At 48.3% G+C, this 18,207-nt stretch overlaps 1 protein-coding gene across 6 annotated transcripts in view; it reads right to left on the reverse strand.

The window, feature by feature from the left end:
* The window catches only part of LOC135902635 (breast cancer anti-estrogen resistance protein 3 homolog), a 252,610-nt gene that overhangs the window by 28,606 nt on the left and 205,797 nt on the right, over window positions 1-18,207 (reverse strand). For all 6 annotated transcript variants that reach the window (XM_065432828.2, XM_065432830.2, XM_070523630.1 and 3 more), the window contains 2 exons: window positions 11,486-11,612; window positions 7,362-7,607 (listed from right to left, as the gene is read on the reverse strand). In XM_065432828.2, coding sequence (XP_065288900.1) covers window positions 7,362-7,607; window positions 11,486-11,612 — 373 coding nt within the window. The remainder of the gene's footprint in view (window positions 1-7,361; window positions 7,608-11,485; window positions 11,613-18,207) is intronic.

The following is an 18,207-nucleotide window of genomic DNA, read 5'->3' on the forward strand; positions in this document are numbered from 1 at the left end:
CCTGCTACAAGTTGCGTCTCTCGCGTTGATGCATAGCCTCCTATATATATATAGAAAAATATAGGAGGCTATGGTTGATGCCGCTATCAGACATATCGCCGATTCCACCCGCGACTACAGCGCGCGCGACCCTCAAGCCGTGATTCCGACGTTTCGAGGCCGTTGTTTCTTCTCGTTTCGCCATATTGACGCTTTTGGAAGAGAAGTTGCGGAATCCCACGTTGCGCTGACTTGTGACGACACGCATGCTGTCGGATTGGGGGCTCAATCCCATCGCCCGTGGTCCTTTGCCAAGATTGGAGTACGGCATGAATTCGAAGGTAGCTGGCCCATGCCGTCGTCCAACTTATTTACGCTGAGGACGTTGATGAAGTGAAGAACTGCTCCTCATCGAGAACGAGGAATATGGGTTTATTTACAGAAATTAAATCAGTCTAACATGACTGCTTGAGAAAAAGAGTGTATCAGTCTAACATGACTGCTCAAGAGAAGTGTGTCCAGCATTCGCACAACAACAGTTTTTATACACTCGGTCCGCCGGCCATACGAGGCGACGACTCTTCGTTTACTCATCGCCAACTTGCCGCCGCTCCGCAGAACAGTTTACGTACACAAAGGCACACACATTCCGATGCCTGACGCCGGCGTTGGAGGGGTGCCGTTCCGGGAAGTATCGGCGCCAATCGTGGTTAGCTCGTTGTCTTGCGTCTGGACGAGGCCTGGGAAGCAACATAAAACGGCTTTCCCGCGGCAGCTTGTTCATGCGTAGCAGACCAGGTCCGCGCTGGAGACCTCCGGCACCATTGTTCGTCCACCGAACTCGTTCTGTCACAATGGCGATGGGGCTGGTGGAGGGAGGCGGTTTTCAGTACAAAGCCCGCTTCTTCGAACGCCTCCTAACTGCGGCGACGGAGAGTGGGGGATGCGCGTCTTGTCCCCTAGTCGTAATTGGGTGGCAATTTTGCCTTGCAGCTCGCCATTCTTAACAATGCACAGGCGCGTGGAGAGCAGGGTTACTTTTGTTTGTGTTATTCATTGCTGCCCTGCTTGACATGATTCTATGCTTGAGACAGGCAAGAGAGTTAAAGAAAACAACACAACCTCTTAAACAAAGCTGGATGGACTTAAAAAAGAAATCTTTATACCTACTTAAATGGCGCGCCGTTCTCGCCGACAAGAAAGATCGGCGGCGGTGGCGCGGCGAGAACAGTCGGGCGTCGGCGCGCCGACCTCTCGGCGCACACCTCAACTGTTCGCCAAAGCGCTGCATGAGCGAATATCTATCTGCGACGGCTGCTGTAAACCGCGCCACGCGTCAGCCACACGCTGCCTCTCGCGATCTCCCAATTAGCGAGGCAGACGCGCCACACTTCGCTCCGTTTGGAACGTGCCGCACGAGACATATTGTCCGCGCGGCAGAATCGGTCAAAAATTGCTCCAAATCTTCCTCCGCGCTAGCCAACAGAATAAACGCATTAGACACACCATCTTTTTGGTACCGGGGCACACTGAGATTGAGGGCAACCAAAGGGTTGATAGGATCGCTCGCGAGCATACAAACCGAGCGGACTTAAACAGAGATCCTAAGGATTTCATGACAGTGATCCCAACGTACTCTGACATACTAAATTACCATAGAAGGGCGAGGATCAGATATCCCCCGCCCCACAATACACTCACTCAACAACAGGCAGTTTACTGGCGAAAGCTGCAGACAGGAACTTTCCCAAATTTACATATTGTCACGTGGTGGTGACGTTGAAGAACACAGTAGCAATGCTGTGAAATACAAAACTAACTTTTATTGGGCGAACCTGTGCCCACAAAAACAGACTACACTTACAGCACAGCGATAGCGGCCAACACGGTCTCGATCGTCGAAAATCTGATCAGTGGGTCAAGCGCGTCGGCTTTTATAGATCAGTCGTCGAACGTTCCAGAGTAATCGCTGGGACCCGCGTGCGTTCCACAAAGTTCTATATTATTCGCGTTGCGCACACATGCAATCAGATTACACAAGGTTCGGTCAGAGACAGCGGATGGAACCATCCATAACATTCCAGAAACTTCCGATTCACAGGCGCGTCCTGCGCTGCGCGATAACATTTGTTAGGCGGTGAAACGTGTCGCCCGATCAAGACAAGTACACATGGCAATACCCCCCTCTCAAAAAGCATCGACCCGATGCTGCAAACAAACGAAGGTAATAAAGAAGCACTCGTACCAAAGAAAACAACAAAATAAGGAAAGTTCGTCAGCGTCCGCAAAAGGGTTTAAGGCGCACCACGTGGACCACTTCAGATCGTGCGCGGCGCCGCTGTGAATGCGAAATGCCGTCTGGCACGACCTCATAGTCCAGTGCGCCAATACGTCGGATGACCTTTGTTATGATTGGGGGTTCAATCCCATCGCTCGTGATTCGTTGTCAAGATTGGAGTCGGGCATGAATTAGAAGGTAGCTGGCCCCTGCCGTCGTCCAACGTATCCACGCTGAGGACGTTGATGAAGGGAAGGACTGCTTCTCATCGAGAACGAGGAATATGGGTTTATTTACAGTATTTATATCAGTCTAACATGACTGCTTGAGAGAGAGTGTCCTGAGCAGCCGCACAACAGCGGTTTTTAAACACTCGGTCCTCTCCCGATACCCAGGTGACGGAAAACGCCCGTCCAAGCACCGTAGGCGAGTTGACCAGGCACCAAAGGGGAGACGAAGCACCGTAGGGGAGACGAACCGGCACCGTAGGGGCATTCCCCGAACTGCAGCGCGCCCACCGGCCGCCCATTGTCTGGCGTCTTAGTCGGCGCGTGGGAAGGGGTGTCAGTAGACGTTCCCGCGGCTCAGTAACAATAGTTGGTCCGCCGAGCCCGTTTAGTTACAATGGCGACTTCTTCAAACTCGGCTCCAGCGACGGAGAGTCGAGGACGCACGTATTGTTCACACACAGTCGACTTAGTCACGCCGTGGCTAGAGGTGTGCGGCGACGCTCCCGGAATGTTGCCTCCACAGACGCAACTGGTTCGCAAAACTTGCACTGCAGCTGGCCGTTCTTAACACCTTGTAGAGTCCGAAATAGCGTCGCAACAGTTTCTCACTCAGGCCTCGTCGGCGTATTGGGGTCCATACCAAAACACGGTCGCCGGGCTGGTACTCGACGAAGAGTCGTCGGAGGTTGTAGTGTCGGCTGTCGGTACGCTGCTGGTTCTTGATCCGTAGGCGGGTGAGCTGTCGGGCTTCTTCGGCGCGCTGGAGTTAGGTAGCGACGTCAAGATTCTCCTAGTCAGTGACGTGCGGCAGCATGGCGTCGAGCGTCGTCGTCGGGTTCCTGCCGTAAATCAACTTGAACGGCGTGATCTGTGTTGTTTCTTGCACCGCCGTGTTGTAAGCGAAGGTTACATACGGCAGTACCGCGTCCCACGTTTTGTGCTCGACGTCGACGCACATTGCTAGCATGTCGGCGAGGGTCTTGTTCAGGCCCTCCGTGAGACCATTCATTTGCGGATGGTAGGCAGTTGTCCTCTTGTGGCTTGTCTGGCTGTATTGCAGTATGGCTTGGGTGAGCTCTGCTGTAAAAGCCGTTCTTCTGTCGGTGATGAGGACTTCTGGGGCACCATGTCGCAGCAGGATGTTCTCGACGAAAAATTTCGCCACTTCGGCTGCGTTGCCTTTTGGTAGAGCTTTAGCTTCAGCGAAGCGGGTGAGATAGTCCGTCGCCACGACGATCCACCGGACGTTGACGTCGGAAACAGCCCCAACAAATCCATCCCAATCTGCTGGAATGGTCGGCGAAGAGGTTCGATCGGCTGCAGTAATCCTGCTGGCCTTGTCGGTGGTGTCTTGCGTCGCTGACAGTCTCGGCATGTCTTGACGTAACGGGCGACGTCGGCGGTCAGACGCGGCCAGTAATACCTTTCCTGTATCCTCGACAGCGCCCGGGAGAATCCAAGGTGCCCAGCGGTTGGACTGTCGTGTAGGGCGTGCAGTACTTCTGCACGCAGCACTAACGGTACAACAAGAAGGTAGCTGGCGCGGACTGGTGAGAAGTTCTTCACGAGCAGGTTGTTTTGTAGCGTGAACGAAGACAACCCGCGCTTAAATGCCCTAGGGACAACGTCGGTGTTCCCTTCCAAATACTCGACGAGGCCTTTTAGCTCCGGGTCTGCTCGTTGCTGTTTAGTGAAGTATTCCGCGCTTATTATTCCAAGGAAGGCGTCGTCGTCCTCGTCGTCTTGCGGCGGGGGATCGATGGGGGCGCGTGATAAGCAGTCGGCGTCAGTGTTTTCTTCCGGAATTGTATATTACGGTGACGTCATATTCTTGCAGTCTGAGGCTCCACCGCGCCAGCCGTCCTGAAGGGTCCTTTAAGTTAGCTAGCCAACACAACGCGTGATGGTCGCTGACGACTTTGAATGGCCTGCCAAAGAGGTAGGGGCGGAATTTTGCTGTAGCCCAAATGATGGCGAGGCAATCCTTTTCAGTCGTAGAATAATTGCCTTCCGCTTTTGACAGCGACCGGCTAGCATATCACCCGTTCAAGTCCGTTTTTCTCTGGACTAGGACGGCACCGAGGCCTAGGCTACTGGCGTCAGTGTGGATTTCGGTATCGGCGTCCTCGTCGAAGTGTGCAAGTACCGGCGGCGACTGCATACGTCGTTTGAGTTCTTGAAATCGGCCTGCGGTGTTTGCCACTTGAACTCGACATCACATTTGGTTAGGTGTGTTAGCGGCTTCGCGATGCGTGAAAAGTCATTGACAAAGCGCCCATAGTAGGCACACATGCCAAGGAATCTGCGCACTGCCTTCTTGTCGATTGGCTGCGGGAACTTTGCGATGGCAGCTGTCTTCTGCGGGTCGGGGCGTACTCCAGATTTGCTGATGACGTGGCCTAGGAATAGAAGCTCGTCGTAAGCGAAGTGGCACTTTTCCGGCTTCAGAGTAAGCCCTGATGACTTGATGGTCTCTAATACTGTCGCAAGCCGCCTATAAGGTGACCGTCGAAATTCCCGGCGAAGACAACGACGTCATCCAAATAAACAAGACACGTCTGCCACTTCAATCCTGCTAACACCGTGTCCGATGACGCGCTGAAACGTTGCAGGCGCCGAGCACAGTCCGAATGGCATGACCTTGAACTCGTAGAGGCCGTCTGGCGTGATGAAGGCGGTCTTTTCGCGATCTCTCTCATCGACTTCTATTTGCCAGTAGCCAGACTTGAGGTCCATCGAGGAGAAGTATTTAGCGTTGCATAGCCGATCCAATGCGTACCATAGACATCGCACCACCGCCGCCGCGTGCCCAACCCGTGTGTAGCCTACGTCGGTGCGGCGTAAAACGACCGCCTAGGGAACCTGCCTACACACGGCCACGCCCCTTTTTCACGGCGGTGACGAAGTGTCAACTCCAAAAGTTGAAGCCTTAGCTCGGGGTCTCCTATCTAAGCACATAGGAAAGGAGAAATCTTGTTTCGGCAACCACTGCACCGAAATTGATGAAGTTTGTTGGACTAAAAAAAATAATCATAGTAAGTTAAAATCTAGTGACTAGGAAGCGGATTTTCTATTTAGGCCGTAGATTAATTTTACTAACAATTGTTGAAAACTTCAAAATTTATAAAAACGAAACTATCAAGTTTACAGCTCGGTAACTCTGCAATAAAAGACGATATAAAGATACCGTAAAATAGATTTAATAATGCACCTAAAGCTCACAAAATTTATGTTGTGCACCTCTGTGAACTACATTACTAATTTGTGAACAGGCCTTTTGCGAAACCCTTGTAGACACTGTAACAAATCCCCGTAAGCTGTAAGTTAGCATACCAAATTTCTCCGCTTTAGATGCGCTAACCGATGCAGTTTAAAGAACTGCGATATCTGTTTTGCGTACAAAGTTACAGATTTGTGAACATTGTGCTAGTACATTTCTCGAGCTACCAAATTTTGGAAATTCCTGTAAGAAATATCGGGCCCTAAATCAAATTTCCGCTTCTATAATCACTGGCGTTTAACTTTCTCTCTCAAATGCAAAACATATTTCATTAAAATCGGTCCAGCATGGTTGTCTCAGATAAGCATTTCTGCGTTTTACATGTATTTGAATAGGCGGCATCGGCGTTGGGCCCAAGTTAAAGCTTCCTCGTATACAACTAGAGTGTACTATGTTTTTTATAGTTTTCTGCGGAAAGATATAACCTTTCTTTTAAGCTACACCTGAAAGCAGACCGCCACGCTGAGCATAAAATAAAGCTGTGACAAATGAACCTTCGCTGAATGGAGGGCGAGTTTCTACGCACGCGCTTTGAGCAATGTTTCCCAACGCGAAAATGTGCGGGCCGACGTCGACGATTCGCGTGCACACAAAAAGCCACGGGGTCAGCGTTCAGTGCACGCGCAGGCAGAGGCCACTCTAGCGCAGGATGCCTTGGGGTCGCGGCGCTGGCATCGAGGCACCCCAAAGTAAGCGGTTGCGATACACAAGTTGCAATATACTGCAGTGCAAAATACGCACTGAGCAATCGCTCAAATTTATAATTTATGCAGGCGATGAAAGCTCGTTAGCAGTGAGGTATGCAGCGCCATAAAAAAGTATGCTGCATTCTGATTTTGGCGCTTTTTCTTGAGCAAAAATCAAGTAGTGGTCAAGAAAGTAGTATAGCTTTATTGGAGATAACAAGCTATACTATATGTACGCTCTTGCAATTCTTTTTTGATAATATCGCGCGACGGCCGACTGCACGGCGGCTCAGTGGCCCTGTAGCGGCGATGGGCGGCGGCATCGGCGACAGTAACTTCCAGTTAGAATTTACTCCGCTACGCTGTTCGCTTCAGGAGTGCCCCTTTCTGCTACAAGGCCGCTGATACGGCGTAGGGTCGACGATCGCGCGAGATTATTTTTTTAAAAATGCATCGTATTGATTTTTTTTAGCAATTACATGCATATATGCATCAGCCGGCCATTTTACGCCGCAAGGTAAACTTAATAATATTTGGGGTTTTATGTGCCAAAACCACTTTCTGATTATGAGGCACGCCGTGGTGGAGGACTCCGGAAATTTTGACCACCTGGGGTTCTTTAACGTGCACCTAAATCTAAGCACACGGGTGTTTTCGCATTTCGCCCCCATCGAAATGCGGCCGCCGCGGCCGGGATTCGATCCCGCGACCTCGTGCTCAGCAGCCCAACACCATAGCCACTGAGCAACCACGGCGGGTGCAAGGTAAACTTCTGAATTAAGATACAAAGAAAAGAGGAATGCATCTTTTCAAATCGCCACGCAAAGAATGCTCGAATTTCATTTCAAGCCGAGCAGTTAAACGCGTGTAATCACAAACAGGGGGTCACAGCACAGCGCAACAATCACCTTGTTGATGACGAAGTGGAGCGGTGCACCCTTCCAGCAGCACGTGAGAACGTAATCGCCGGGTCGCGAGACGCAGTCTCGCACCAGGAAGCCCCCGTCGACGGTCATGAGCTCCTCGGCACGCTGCCGCGGGATGGTGCCGTGGTACCACGCATGGCTGCGCAAGTCCCGGCTGTCCAGGCCCAGCTCCCATTCCAGCGCTTTCCGCAAATCTTCGGATGGTGTTTCGCTGGTCACGGGCGTCTCCTAATATAAACAACGAGAGCCGCATTTCAGGAATATGCGACGAGAGTGCATGGTTACGGCGTTCTGCCACGAAGCGCATGGTCGCGGTTTCGAATACCGGCCGAATTCCGGAGGGAGCAGAATGCTAAAATGCTTGTGTACTTATATTAGGCGTGATAATTAAATCTTATCCGCAGCACTTGACTACAGTGCATGACATAGCCCGTTGCTCTGAAAAACATAAATGTTTACCGGTAAAAAAAAGAAGAAGAAAACAACATCATGGTGCAGTAAAAAAGAAGCAAGAACTCGAACTGGCAACATTGCTGGGCTTGTATAGTACAAAAAAGACAGAACACATAAATATACTGCGAAATTCGTGATGTAATGGTGGCGTTATCGGCGTCGCAGATTGCATACGAAATTAAAATGGGAAAATTTCGTCTTCGTATATCTCTGCTACCATTTTACTACGTAACTCTTCCGCCGAGGGGGACAAATGCAATTAGCGTTGAGTATACCACATTAAACAAACTTCATGCTCGGCTCCGGCAAGCTATTTTTTTGGTCCACTTTCATATCCCTTTTCCTTGTTGTTTTCTATATTTCGATACACTACGAGGGCGAATCAAAGTCTTTGTCCCTATATTTTAGCCAAAGTACGCCTATACATGTAAACTCAACACATCCATTCCCAGCGGTGGACCTTTCTTAGACTGTCCCGGCCTTATCTGCCGGTAGCTCCGCGCCACGGCGCTGCTGTCAGTTGTTGAAGATGGCGGCTGTGTTTCACACGTCCACGGCGTACGAGCAAAGAAGTGTGATTCGTTTTCTATTCAGCAAGGAACGAGCTCACATCGAAATACACAGGGAAATGTAGCCCACGTATGGGGAAACGTGTCTTGCGTTGAGCAGTGTGAGGTGGTGGTGTTGTGAGTTCACAAAAGGCCGCAAAGACTTGCGTGACAATAAGCGTTCGGGGAGGCTGCGTGGGTACGAATTCTATCACAGAGCCATCTCAAATTTGGTGCTGCGATGTTACAAATGTCTGAACCGGTGTGAGGACTATGTGAAAAAGTAGTGTAAGATACGTAGAATAGTACGTATACGTGTGAGCACCTGTATGTGCCTTATTTTGGTTAATTAAAAATTGGGGCAAAGACTTCATGATTCGCCCTCGTATAACGGTTAATTTCCCCTATGTACACCTTCGTTGGCACTCGCGTCTTTTCGGCCCTAACCGGTTAACCGGGATCAGCGTGGTTAACCTCCCTGCCTTTCCCTTATGACTTATCTCTCTCTTTCTCTCATCCCCTATGTTTTCTCTCGCTTCTTTGTTTTCTTCATGCGGTTGTAATTAGCAAAAAATCGCGCACTTCGGTTCTCCTTACTCCTTCTCGTTCATGTATCTATTTAGTGTCCCTCTTGGAAACATTTTGACGGAGAGTTGGAGCCAAATATTGTTGTAGTTTAGTAAATTTTAAGAAATAGTAGCGAGCACGTAAGCACGTGTGTCGAAATATACGGAGTCAAAGTTTTTCTTCGCTTCATTATAGGCAGCCATGACTGACAAGTGAGCGGACCGATTATTATTTTTTTCTCCTTTAGCCGCAAAGCTGATAAGTCACTATCAACTGCGTCGTGTATGTGTATAATATCGCTCCAAGCAGTCCCGGTGCCTAACCTCCACTGCGCCACGTGATGCCCACCTTTTCGAGAAATAAAGCGGATCGGTCGCAAACTCCCACAACGTTTACGATTCTTCGGAAGACTACACAGTTGGGTAAGCCGCAGACAATGATTACCTTAAGGTTTGCGGCAAACGGCTCTACAACGAAATTACCTGTATAACGAAGGATTCGTTATGCCCCGACCGAATTTCTATCTTACGTGTGTACGGTGAGCGGATAAACAAGGAAGATAACTCCAACTTATCTGCCTATACAACGAAGAAATTCAGGCGCCCCAACGGCTGATTTGTTGCTTTACAACGAATGCCACGTAGCGGTACCACCCTGCCCTCCGCAAACGCCACTTTGCTGCACTCTGCGCTAGCGCTAACGGTAGCGCTATAGCGAAACACTTGACGGGTGCACCGATGTCAGCGAACGTTAGTACTGCTGCACTGCTTCAGAAATCGCTCAATCCGTAAGCTGCTAGTTGTAACACATAAGTGGATGTGGTGGCTGACGAATACGTCGTAGTTGATGACTACGTGATGATGTTATCGGATACATGACGACCGACGAAGTCTTGAAAGGTTTCTAGAGCCGAAAAGACGCGAGTGCCAACGAAAGTGTACCAATGATAGAGCCTGTTAACGAACGAAAAAGTTTTGACGGCAAAGAAGGTGATAGCTGCATTCGACGATCAGCAGCTTTTACCTTGCGTCGCTCCCGCGTTTCGCCGCGGAGCAAGTCGTGAATCTCGCTGCAATGAGATGGGTTGAAGAGTCAATTTGCACTCGCACATTCCGTCAGACGAAGTGTGCACAAAACATAGCGACTCATTTCACTAAGTATCTTGCATTCATGTTAAATACAGGTGTTCTCTTGTTGAATGCGTTTAGTCTGCTCTACTGTGTGCGGTACGGCGCGCGATCTTTACACCGATGTGACCTGTATAACGACGGATTTTAGAGGTCCGAAAAACCTCGTTATAAAGGCCTTGCAAGGCCTTCATTGCAACCATAAAGGTTGCAGTGAAAATTAATCATAAAATTTAGTTATTTACAAGCGTAGTTTAGTTATTTATATGACGTAGCGCACTTGATGTGCGTCACCACACACTGTATGCCCGCCGCGGTGGCTTAGCGGCTGTGATGTTGCGCTGCTAAGCACGAGGTCGCGGGATCAAATTCTGGCAGCGGCGGCCGCATTGGGGCGAAATGCAGAAAAGCCCGTCTCCCGTGCATTGGGGACATGTTAAAGATCCTCTGGTGGTCAACATTAATCCGGAGTACCCCACTGCGGCGTGCCTCATAATCAAATCGTGGTTATGGCACATAAAACCCCAGAATTCAACCATATGCTGGAAAGCCGATAACAGCTTGCCTTATCTTTTGTGGGTGTGTGTGTTTTCATCTTAAGACATTTGGAGGACGCTAAGAGCTTCGCCTTTAAAAGTGGAACGCAATAGCATTCAAAGGTCCCTGACCGCTCCTCACGCTTCCCGGCAACTGCAGCGTATGTAACCGTAATGTATATTGGGAAACGCTGGCCGCGAACGCTATGCACGAAGGCGGGATTTGTGGTAGAAACACGGCCTCTTGCTTGGGCTGCGATGAGGTAGAGTTACTGTATATGCTACCACAGGTAGTGGTAGCATATACAGTAACTCTACGATGAGGCGGAGACGAGCGCCAGCTGGAGGTATTGCAAGGAACCGGGCGCGCCGCTCCATGGCCCCCGAGACACCCACGCGCCGGCGTGCGCAAATGGCGGACGCAGCGGTCGGTCTGGGAATTGTGGAAATGCTGCAATTTTTTTTTCGTGTAACAGAATTATGTTTTCTCGTATAGCCAGAATACAATCCGAGAGCTATCATGTCTGTAGGTTGTGTGTATGTTGTAGTTTACAATTTTCCCACGTATTTTAGCTTGGAAATCCAATTAATTCAGTAAATTCCTTGCATCACATGGATAGCCTGGGTATGGGTGCTTCTGAAATCATTTTTTTTGCCATAACGACGTGCGACGCCAGGTTTTCTGCGACACGGGCTCCTGTGCAGTAGAATGAAAAAAAAAAAAAAAACTCGAATCCCACAGCCTGGCTCCGAAGACCATTACAAATTAAAATGGTCTGTGTAACACTTGCTTCGCATGGTGATGTGGGCAACCACGATATCTCGACGTGTTGAGTTTGCTGAATGAAAGCACAGTGAACAAATAGGTGGCGCACCATGCTAGATCTGTGACTAGAAGCAGCGGTCGAGGTGGAGCCTGATCGCACCAGCGACACTGGCGAGACAGTGGAGTGCACCAGTACGTTGGGGTACGAAACTGTCTTTCCTCCAAGGTTGGGTGGCCTGGAAAGAGAAATACGCAGCACTTAATCACCGGATATACAAAGCTGCCCACTCTTCATGAGGACATTGCCTTGCTATGAGCAAAATAATATTTCTGGTGAAAGTAATGTTTCTAAATGTTCTAGGCATGCAATAACACAAATGTTTACAGTACGTAAAATAATACAGTAAAGTCTTGCAGATCCTGCCTAACCCTGGATATGGTCAAGAAAGTCTCATAACTGTTGTCCATGTCATTTGCGACAGCGTAGAACGTAAATTTTGTCAATGTGAAAGAATAAGAACAGGAAACTGGCACCTTACACGTTCCACATAACATTATGACTTCCCACCTAACCCTAGATATGGCCAAGAAAGTCTCATAACCGTTGTCCATGTCTTTGCGACAGTGTAGAACGTAAAATTTGTCAATGAGAGAGAATGAGAACAGGAAAGTGACACCTTACACGTTCCAGATAACATCGTAGCTGTTTCGCAGCAAAATGTTTGTTTTTCGATATAAAATGTTACACCTGTTTAGCTGTAGAATGTTTCGGTGCTCTTTTTGTGCACCTACACTGGCATTAGCTCACTGAGGATTTCTATCTGGGGGTGGTAGAAATCGGAGGGCTGGATTGGGGGGAGCGGGGGGGGGGTGCTTACCCGCCCTCCTTTTGATAAGCCACTGCTTACTGGTGCTTCTAGTGTAGAAATTGTACAAGTCAATAGACTCATTACCACTGTCTGAGAATGATCAGCATAAACACTGCATGATCTTTAGAAGAGCAGAATTTTGGGGCAGTTGGTGATACATACATGTGTGACTACGGTGAAGCGCAACAGAAGGGGCCAAGGGAAGGAGAGACAGACGGGACAAGCGCATTAAGTCAATTGAACACCGAAACACGGATATTTAAACACCAAGCAGAACGCACAATAAACGCATGAAGGAATAAAAAAACCGACAACTTCGCGACACATCTGATGTGATGACTAGAGTTGGGAAAATCTGGACAAGAACATTACCAAAATCTGGACATAAAACACAAAGAAATTGGGACACGTTGAGGGAGTGTGCATCGAGCACGAAATTACGTTCAGCTTCTTTTTACCGCTTTATTCTCTACCACTGAAATTGTTACGAACACCTCGAGGTTCCGCTCTCAACCCGTGTCTTTTTTCTGGACAACGAGAGCTCCACTCCGGTATAAATGAATACTTATCAAAGGTTCTCCAAGACGCATAGCTGCATCCGCACATGTCAAGTGCATACAATGCTCGGAGGGAAAGAGCTAAGAAGCCCGAAAAAGACACAAACAAATGCTGTTTCTTTTTTTCTTGCATGAGCTCAACGTATACAACATTGCGGAACTTGACAGCCCCATCGATATCGCTTGAATGAGTTGGTGTAGTACAGCTCCGTGTAGTAGAACTCCGTGCAGCATACACTACAGTGCACACAAGACAGAAATAATTATTGCGTGTCAATACACAATAGTCGGAAAGATTTACGCGAAACTTCTTACGTTTCGATAGTACGTGTCTGGAATGAAAATGAAACTATTTGCTATAAGGTCAACCTTTCACTTTAAGAGCTGTTCTGAAAGCGGACGCATACCCGTCATGAACCACTTTGGCGGGCGCCGAATGGCACATGTTACAAATTGAATAAATGTGGTACTTTCACTACTACGGAAGACAGTTTACAGCAGAAGTAATACGGACATCGTGGGCACAAATGCAGACAAAACGACTAGGCTAAAATATTTATTGCGGTCGAATGGCAAAGTTAGTACAAGCACGCCTATTAAACCACTGGAAACAATATAAAAAACCTGGACAACGTGGGCAATCTAGCTTTTCGGAACAAGAAAACTGTTGAAAACCGGTTTCAAGAAGTTTGGTAGATGCATGCATATAGCCGACACTAACAGTGGGGGATTTTTCGAAACCGGGACTTGTCCCGGAAGTCTCGGCTCTATAGTGATGACCCTGCCGTTATTTGTAGTCGTACACATGAAGGAGCCGATCGGTCTAGTGATCATCGCCGTGTTCTGCATGAATGCGGAGCTACCTACTGTTTCTGTATAATTTATTTATATTTGGCTACATGTGCCGGGAAACCAAACACAACTGTTTAATTAGAACAGTCAAAAGGTGTCATTTGGAAGGAATAATTTGTTAATTTGTCTTTCTTGCCAGGTGTACAGCAGCCACAGCACCTCTGCGCGTATAGTAGGAGCAAAGTCCGCAAACGCTTAAGCGCCCATATAATATTCTTTTTTTTTTATGCTCAAAAGTGATGACACTCAAAAATGATGGTGTGATGATATTTGAACGGATTTATACCAACTCGCGTACTTTAAAAAAAATGAAGAACCAATCCCGGCTGCTATCCAAGGATGCATTTAGCATGCCTTGGGAGATGATTATTTGTGGCACTATGTTGTACTATATTTTTTATTTCGTTTATTTTCACCTTAAAGGCCCGGAGGCATTACATAAGGGAGGGCGTTAATCCTTGTGACAATGTTAGAACAAATGTACAGAGCAGTAAAGAAGCAACAATAAACAAAAACAAGCCAGGAACAATTGAACGTCGTGTTGGAGTAAGGGTGGGTAGGATCGGTAATTAAGCAATGTGGTTATTTAACATTTCGCGGAGCGTTTTACGGTCAGTGCATGACACGATATCTTCTGGGAGATGGTTCTAATGGGTTATTGCATCAGGGAAGAATGAAGTGTTTATGGCAGATTATCGGGTGTTAATGTGCGCTGTGGAACGACTGTGGCTTAAGCGAGAGCATGTACGTAAGGGTGGATTTAACAGGGAATGCCTGCAGTGTGGACGGTAATAAAAGGTGTGAAGCAAGTAGAGACGAGAGACGATCCGGCGGGAAGTGATGGTAGTTCAAGTGTACGTTTTAGTGTGGTTATGCTGGTTTCACGAGAGTAATTGGAAGTGCAACCGAGCAGCGCGATTTTGTATTGCTTCTATGCCACAGGTAAGATATGATTGGGAAGGGTGCCAGATAGATGACGCATATTCTCACTGCGGACGTACGAATGTTAAACATGCTAGCTTTTTTATTTCTGGTAATGCGGCTTTCAGGTTACGTATTAAATATCCAAGGGTACGTGAATCATTAGAACAGATGATGTCAATATGAGTTGACCACGATAGTGTCGATGTCATGTGAACGCCGAGGTATTTGTAAGACGGGGCATGATTGACAGGAGCTGAATTTATTGTGTAGGTGTGACTGCTTAAGCTGTGGTTGCGGGTGAATGACAGAGTTTTGCATTTAGTAAGGTTAAGCGGCATGAACCCTTTCTCGCACCATACTGCGATGGAATCGAGATCCTGTTATAGTGCGGCGATTTCATTCGTGCCTTTGATAGGGGAATATAGGACGCAGTCGTCCACGAAAAGGCGAAATTTATTCTTAATGTTAGCAGGTAAGTCCTTGATGTAGATGAGGAAAAGTAGAGGCGATAAACCATCGCCTTGTGGCACACCCGATGTTACGCTGCTAAGGGACGAATTATGGTTATTTGCAGAGGTAAACTGTGTGCGCCCTTTTAAGAAGTGTTCAAGCCAGGTAAGCAAGCTATTTGGGATTCCGGTAGATGCGAGTTTTTGAAGTAGGTGATTGTGGGAAACGCGGTCGAATGCTTTCGAGTTTTCCAAGAAAATGGCATCACTCTACAAATGAAGGTCCATGAATTGCAGAATGTCATGAGTGAACTCGGCGAGCTGGGTCTCGTATGAAAATAGTTTTCTGAAGCCGTGTTGGTGAGGGTAAAAGAAGTTGATAGATTCCAGGTGAGCCATTAGGTTGGATGATATTATATGTTCTAGAAGTTTGAAAGGAATGCTGGTCAGAGAAATTGGGCGATAATTTATAGCGCGGGAGCGGTCGCCAGTCTTGGAAGATTTGTACGACTTGGGCCTTTTTCCAGTCGTCGGACAAGTTCTCAGTCTTTAAGAATTGCATAAATATTAGGTGCAGTACCTGGCTAGAAATGTTACTGGTGTTAACAAGTATTTTGGTGTTAATGCCATCACACCCAGCTGAGGTGGTTACTTTTAGCGAATTAATGAGGCTACATATGCCGTCAGGGTTGATCTTGATGTCTGGCATTAATTTTACTGAAAGTGGTGGTATTGGTTCAATGGGAACGTCATTAGTGTTGGAGAAAACTGAGGTGAAGTAGTCCTTAACATTTGACGCGCATTTCTCCGAGTTAATGAGATTACCATCCGAATCTGTTAGCTCAGTCTGTCTAGTATGTGTCTTAACTGAAAGTAAGCGCCAGAATTTATTGGGGTTTGATCGTAGAATCGTCAGAAGGTCATGATTAAAGAAGTTATCTTTGGCTATCATCAGCTCCTTAATATATTGGTTAGCGCACAGTTCGTACTTTCCCCATGTTTCTGAGTTATTTCTAAGTTTGGCTTTTCTGTAAAGCCTTTTCTTTTTAGTAAGGAGAGGTTTTAGCCATTTATTAAACCATTCATTGTTAGAGTCGGATTTCACGAGAACTGTTGGTGTGTATTTAGCTTCCAAGTTGAGTAATACATTCTTATAGAGCTCCCAGTTGCTATCGACAGTTCTTGATATGTAAGACTGCTGCAAACCATTTTAAAAAATGTGCATTTCGTTACTTATGGCGCCAATGTCTGCCTTTTTGTAATCTTTTATTATTTTTGTTGTGGGTGACTCTGTTTAAGCGCTGTATGGGTTATGGGTGGCGTTCCCCATACCACCGTGCTATGGTGCCTGAATGCTCTCCTTTTCGCCCCCGGAGGGAGAGCATGCGAGAATCCTATGCCTTACCCGCACGCGGGAGCCAGCCGCGGTATATACTTCGAGAGCCTCAAGAACCAGTTCGAAACCCCGTGCAGACGCTGCGACCATGCAGAGGCGCAGCTTCTCAACGACAGCGTCTCAAAATGCTAGCATGTCACGGGGGTAGAATGCGAGAGCGCTCCCCTTACCACCGTTCGGTTTTTACCGTTGTGTTAGACTGCAATAGCTTCGAGATCGGACCACGAAAAAAGGCTAGACAGTCAAGAAAATCCCCCTAGCCCCCCCTCCCCCCCCCCCGCAAAAAAAAGAACAACTGGAGATTTGGTATGATGAAAGTAATCAATTGAATTGAACCCGGATCCCGCTCAGCGAAGAGCCAAACGGCAAACTACAAATGAAACGACTTTGTTGGCAGTTCTGCAGTCAAGCGAGCTTGGCAGCTGTCCGCGGAAACACCTGCTATTTAAGGTCGTCAAGTTGCATGTAGGCTACACAGCGCGACATTACATTGTATGCAGTGTACAACGCTTAACCAGTCGGCGTCGTACGCTCGTACGACCGCACATTGCGTGCGGTGTGCGCGAAGGCAGCGACAGCCTTTCTCTCGACAGCGTTCTCCTGTGGTTCTCCGCCGAGAGGCGTTTCGGTGAAGGGGCTCGCCGCCAACTCTCTCTCGAATCATGCAAGAGGCGCATCCCGGGCAGGTTCAGTGGCACCGGGCGCGCAACTCAGCCGGGCAGGCAACTTCGCAATAACCCAATTACCGTTGCTGTTACACCGCCGCTCCCTAGGCATAGAATATAGCGTTGGCGGAGAGGGTGTGCAGACAGAAAGGGAGAGCGACACGCAAAGTTTAGTAGCGGCCGATACATGCATGCGCCGCCAGAGAGGACAGGGGCGGAGGATTCGCAACGCCGATGCGGCGGCCTCGCTCGGTCGCTGCTATCACAGCACACACGCCCGAATTAATGGCTGGAAATGATAGAGGGCGTAGGGGGCACCGCTGGGGCAAGCTCGTGAAGTAAGATAAAGAAAAACCTGAGTACCATCAGAGCGCGACCACGAGACGCCCGTTCACCACTCTTCTTTGGCGAGGGAGAGGAGCAAGTACTATAGTGAAGCATGCATGCATGCACGTGCACCGCGCTCGTGGCGTAAGCTCTCAGTCTTGGCACACGGATAGCCCGCTGTTATCGCCTCGCGGACGACGACAGGACACAGGACGGCAAGGAGGATGCAAATATCCAACAGCTCAACGAGTCTGACCCATACGATGCAGTGTTCGGCCGGCGCTCAAAAGGAAAGGCGCTGTATGAATCCATACGGTGTTTTAATGAGAACAGAAAGCGCTTGCAGGAATATTTCGACGCGAGACACAACATGACTCAGAAAAACGAACCCCACAGAAGTAGGCGGTGGAGAGCAAAACCTTATTTAGCCGTGGTAGAAGCGGTTTTATATCATATGTCACGTCTGCGCCGTACGGTGGCGCCAGATTTTATAGTCACGTGTTCCCAGAGCCATGAATGATTCCCTGGGCGCACTATGCGCACCAATAAAAAGCCCTATATTCGCGCAGATCTATTCCTAAAGTCTCCGGCTAAATTTATTTTCGATCTTAACCAGGGGTAGGTTATTTCGACGACAATTATGCCACCAACGAAAAAAATTCATTCGTACTGTGTCTTGGGGAGAAAAAGGTCTCGACAGCGCTCTTCTTGGAGAGAGAGATAAATGTTAGTATAATTTAGTCCCTATATAGTCCGGAGGTAGTGAAGGGCAGGTGTTAGATGCGACGTAAA

This window comes from Dermacentor albipictus, chromosome 1 (assembly GCF_038994185.2).
Source record: "Dermacentor albipictus isolate Rhodes 1998 colony chromosome 1, USDA_Dalb.pri_finalv2, whole genome shotgun sequence".
NCBI classification, from domain to species: domain Eukaryota; kingdom Metazoa; phylum Arthropoda; class Arachnida; order Ixodida; family Ixodidae; genus Dermacentor; species Dermacentor albipictus.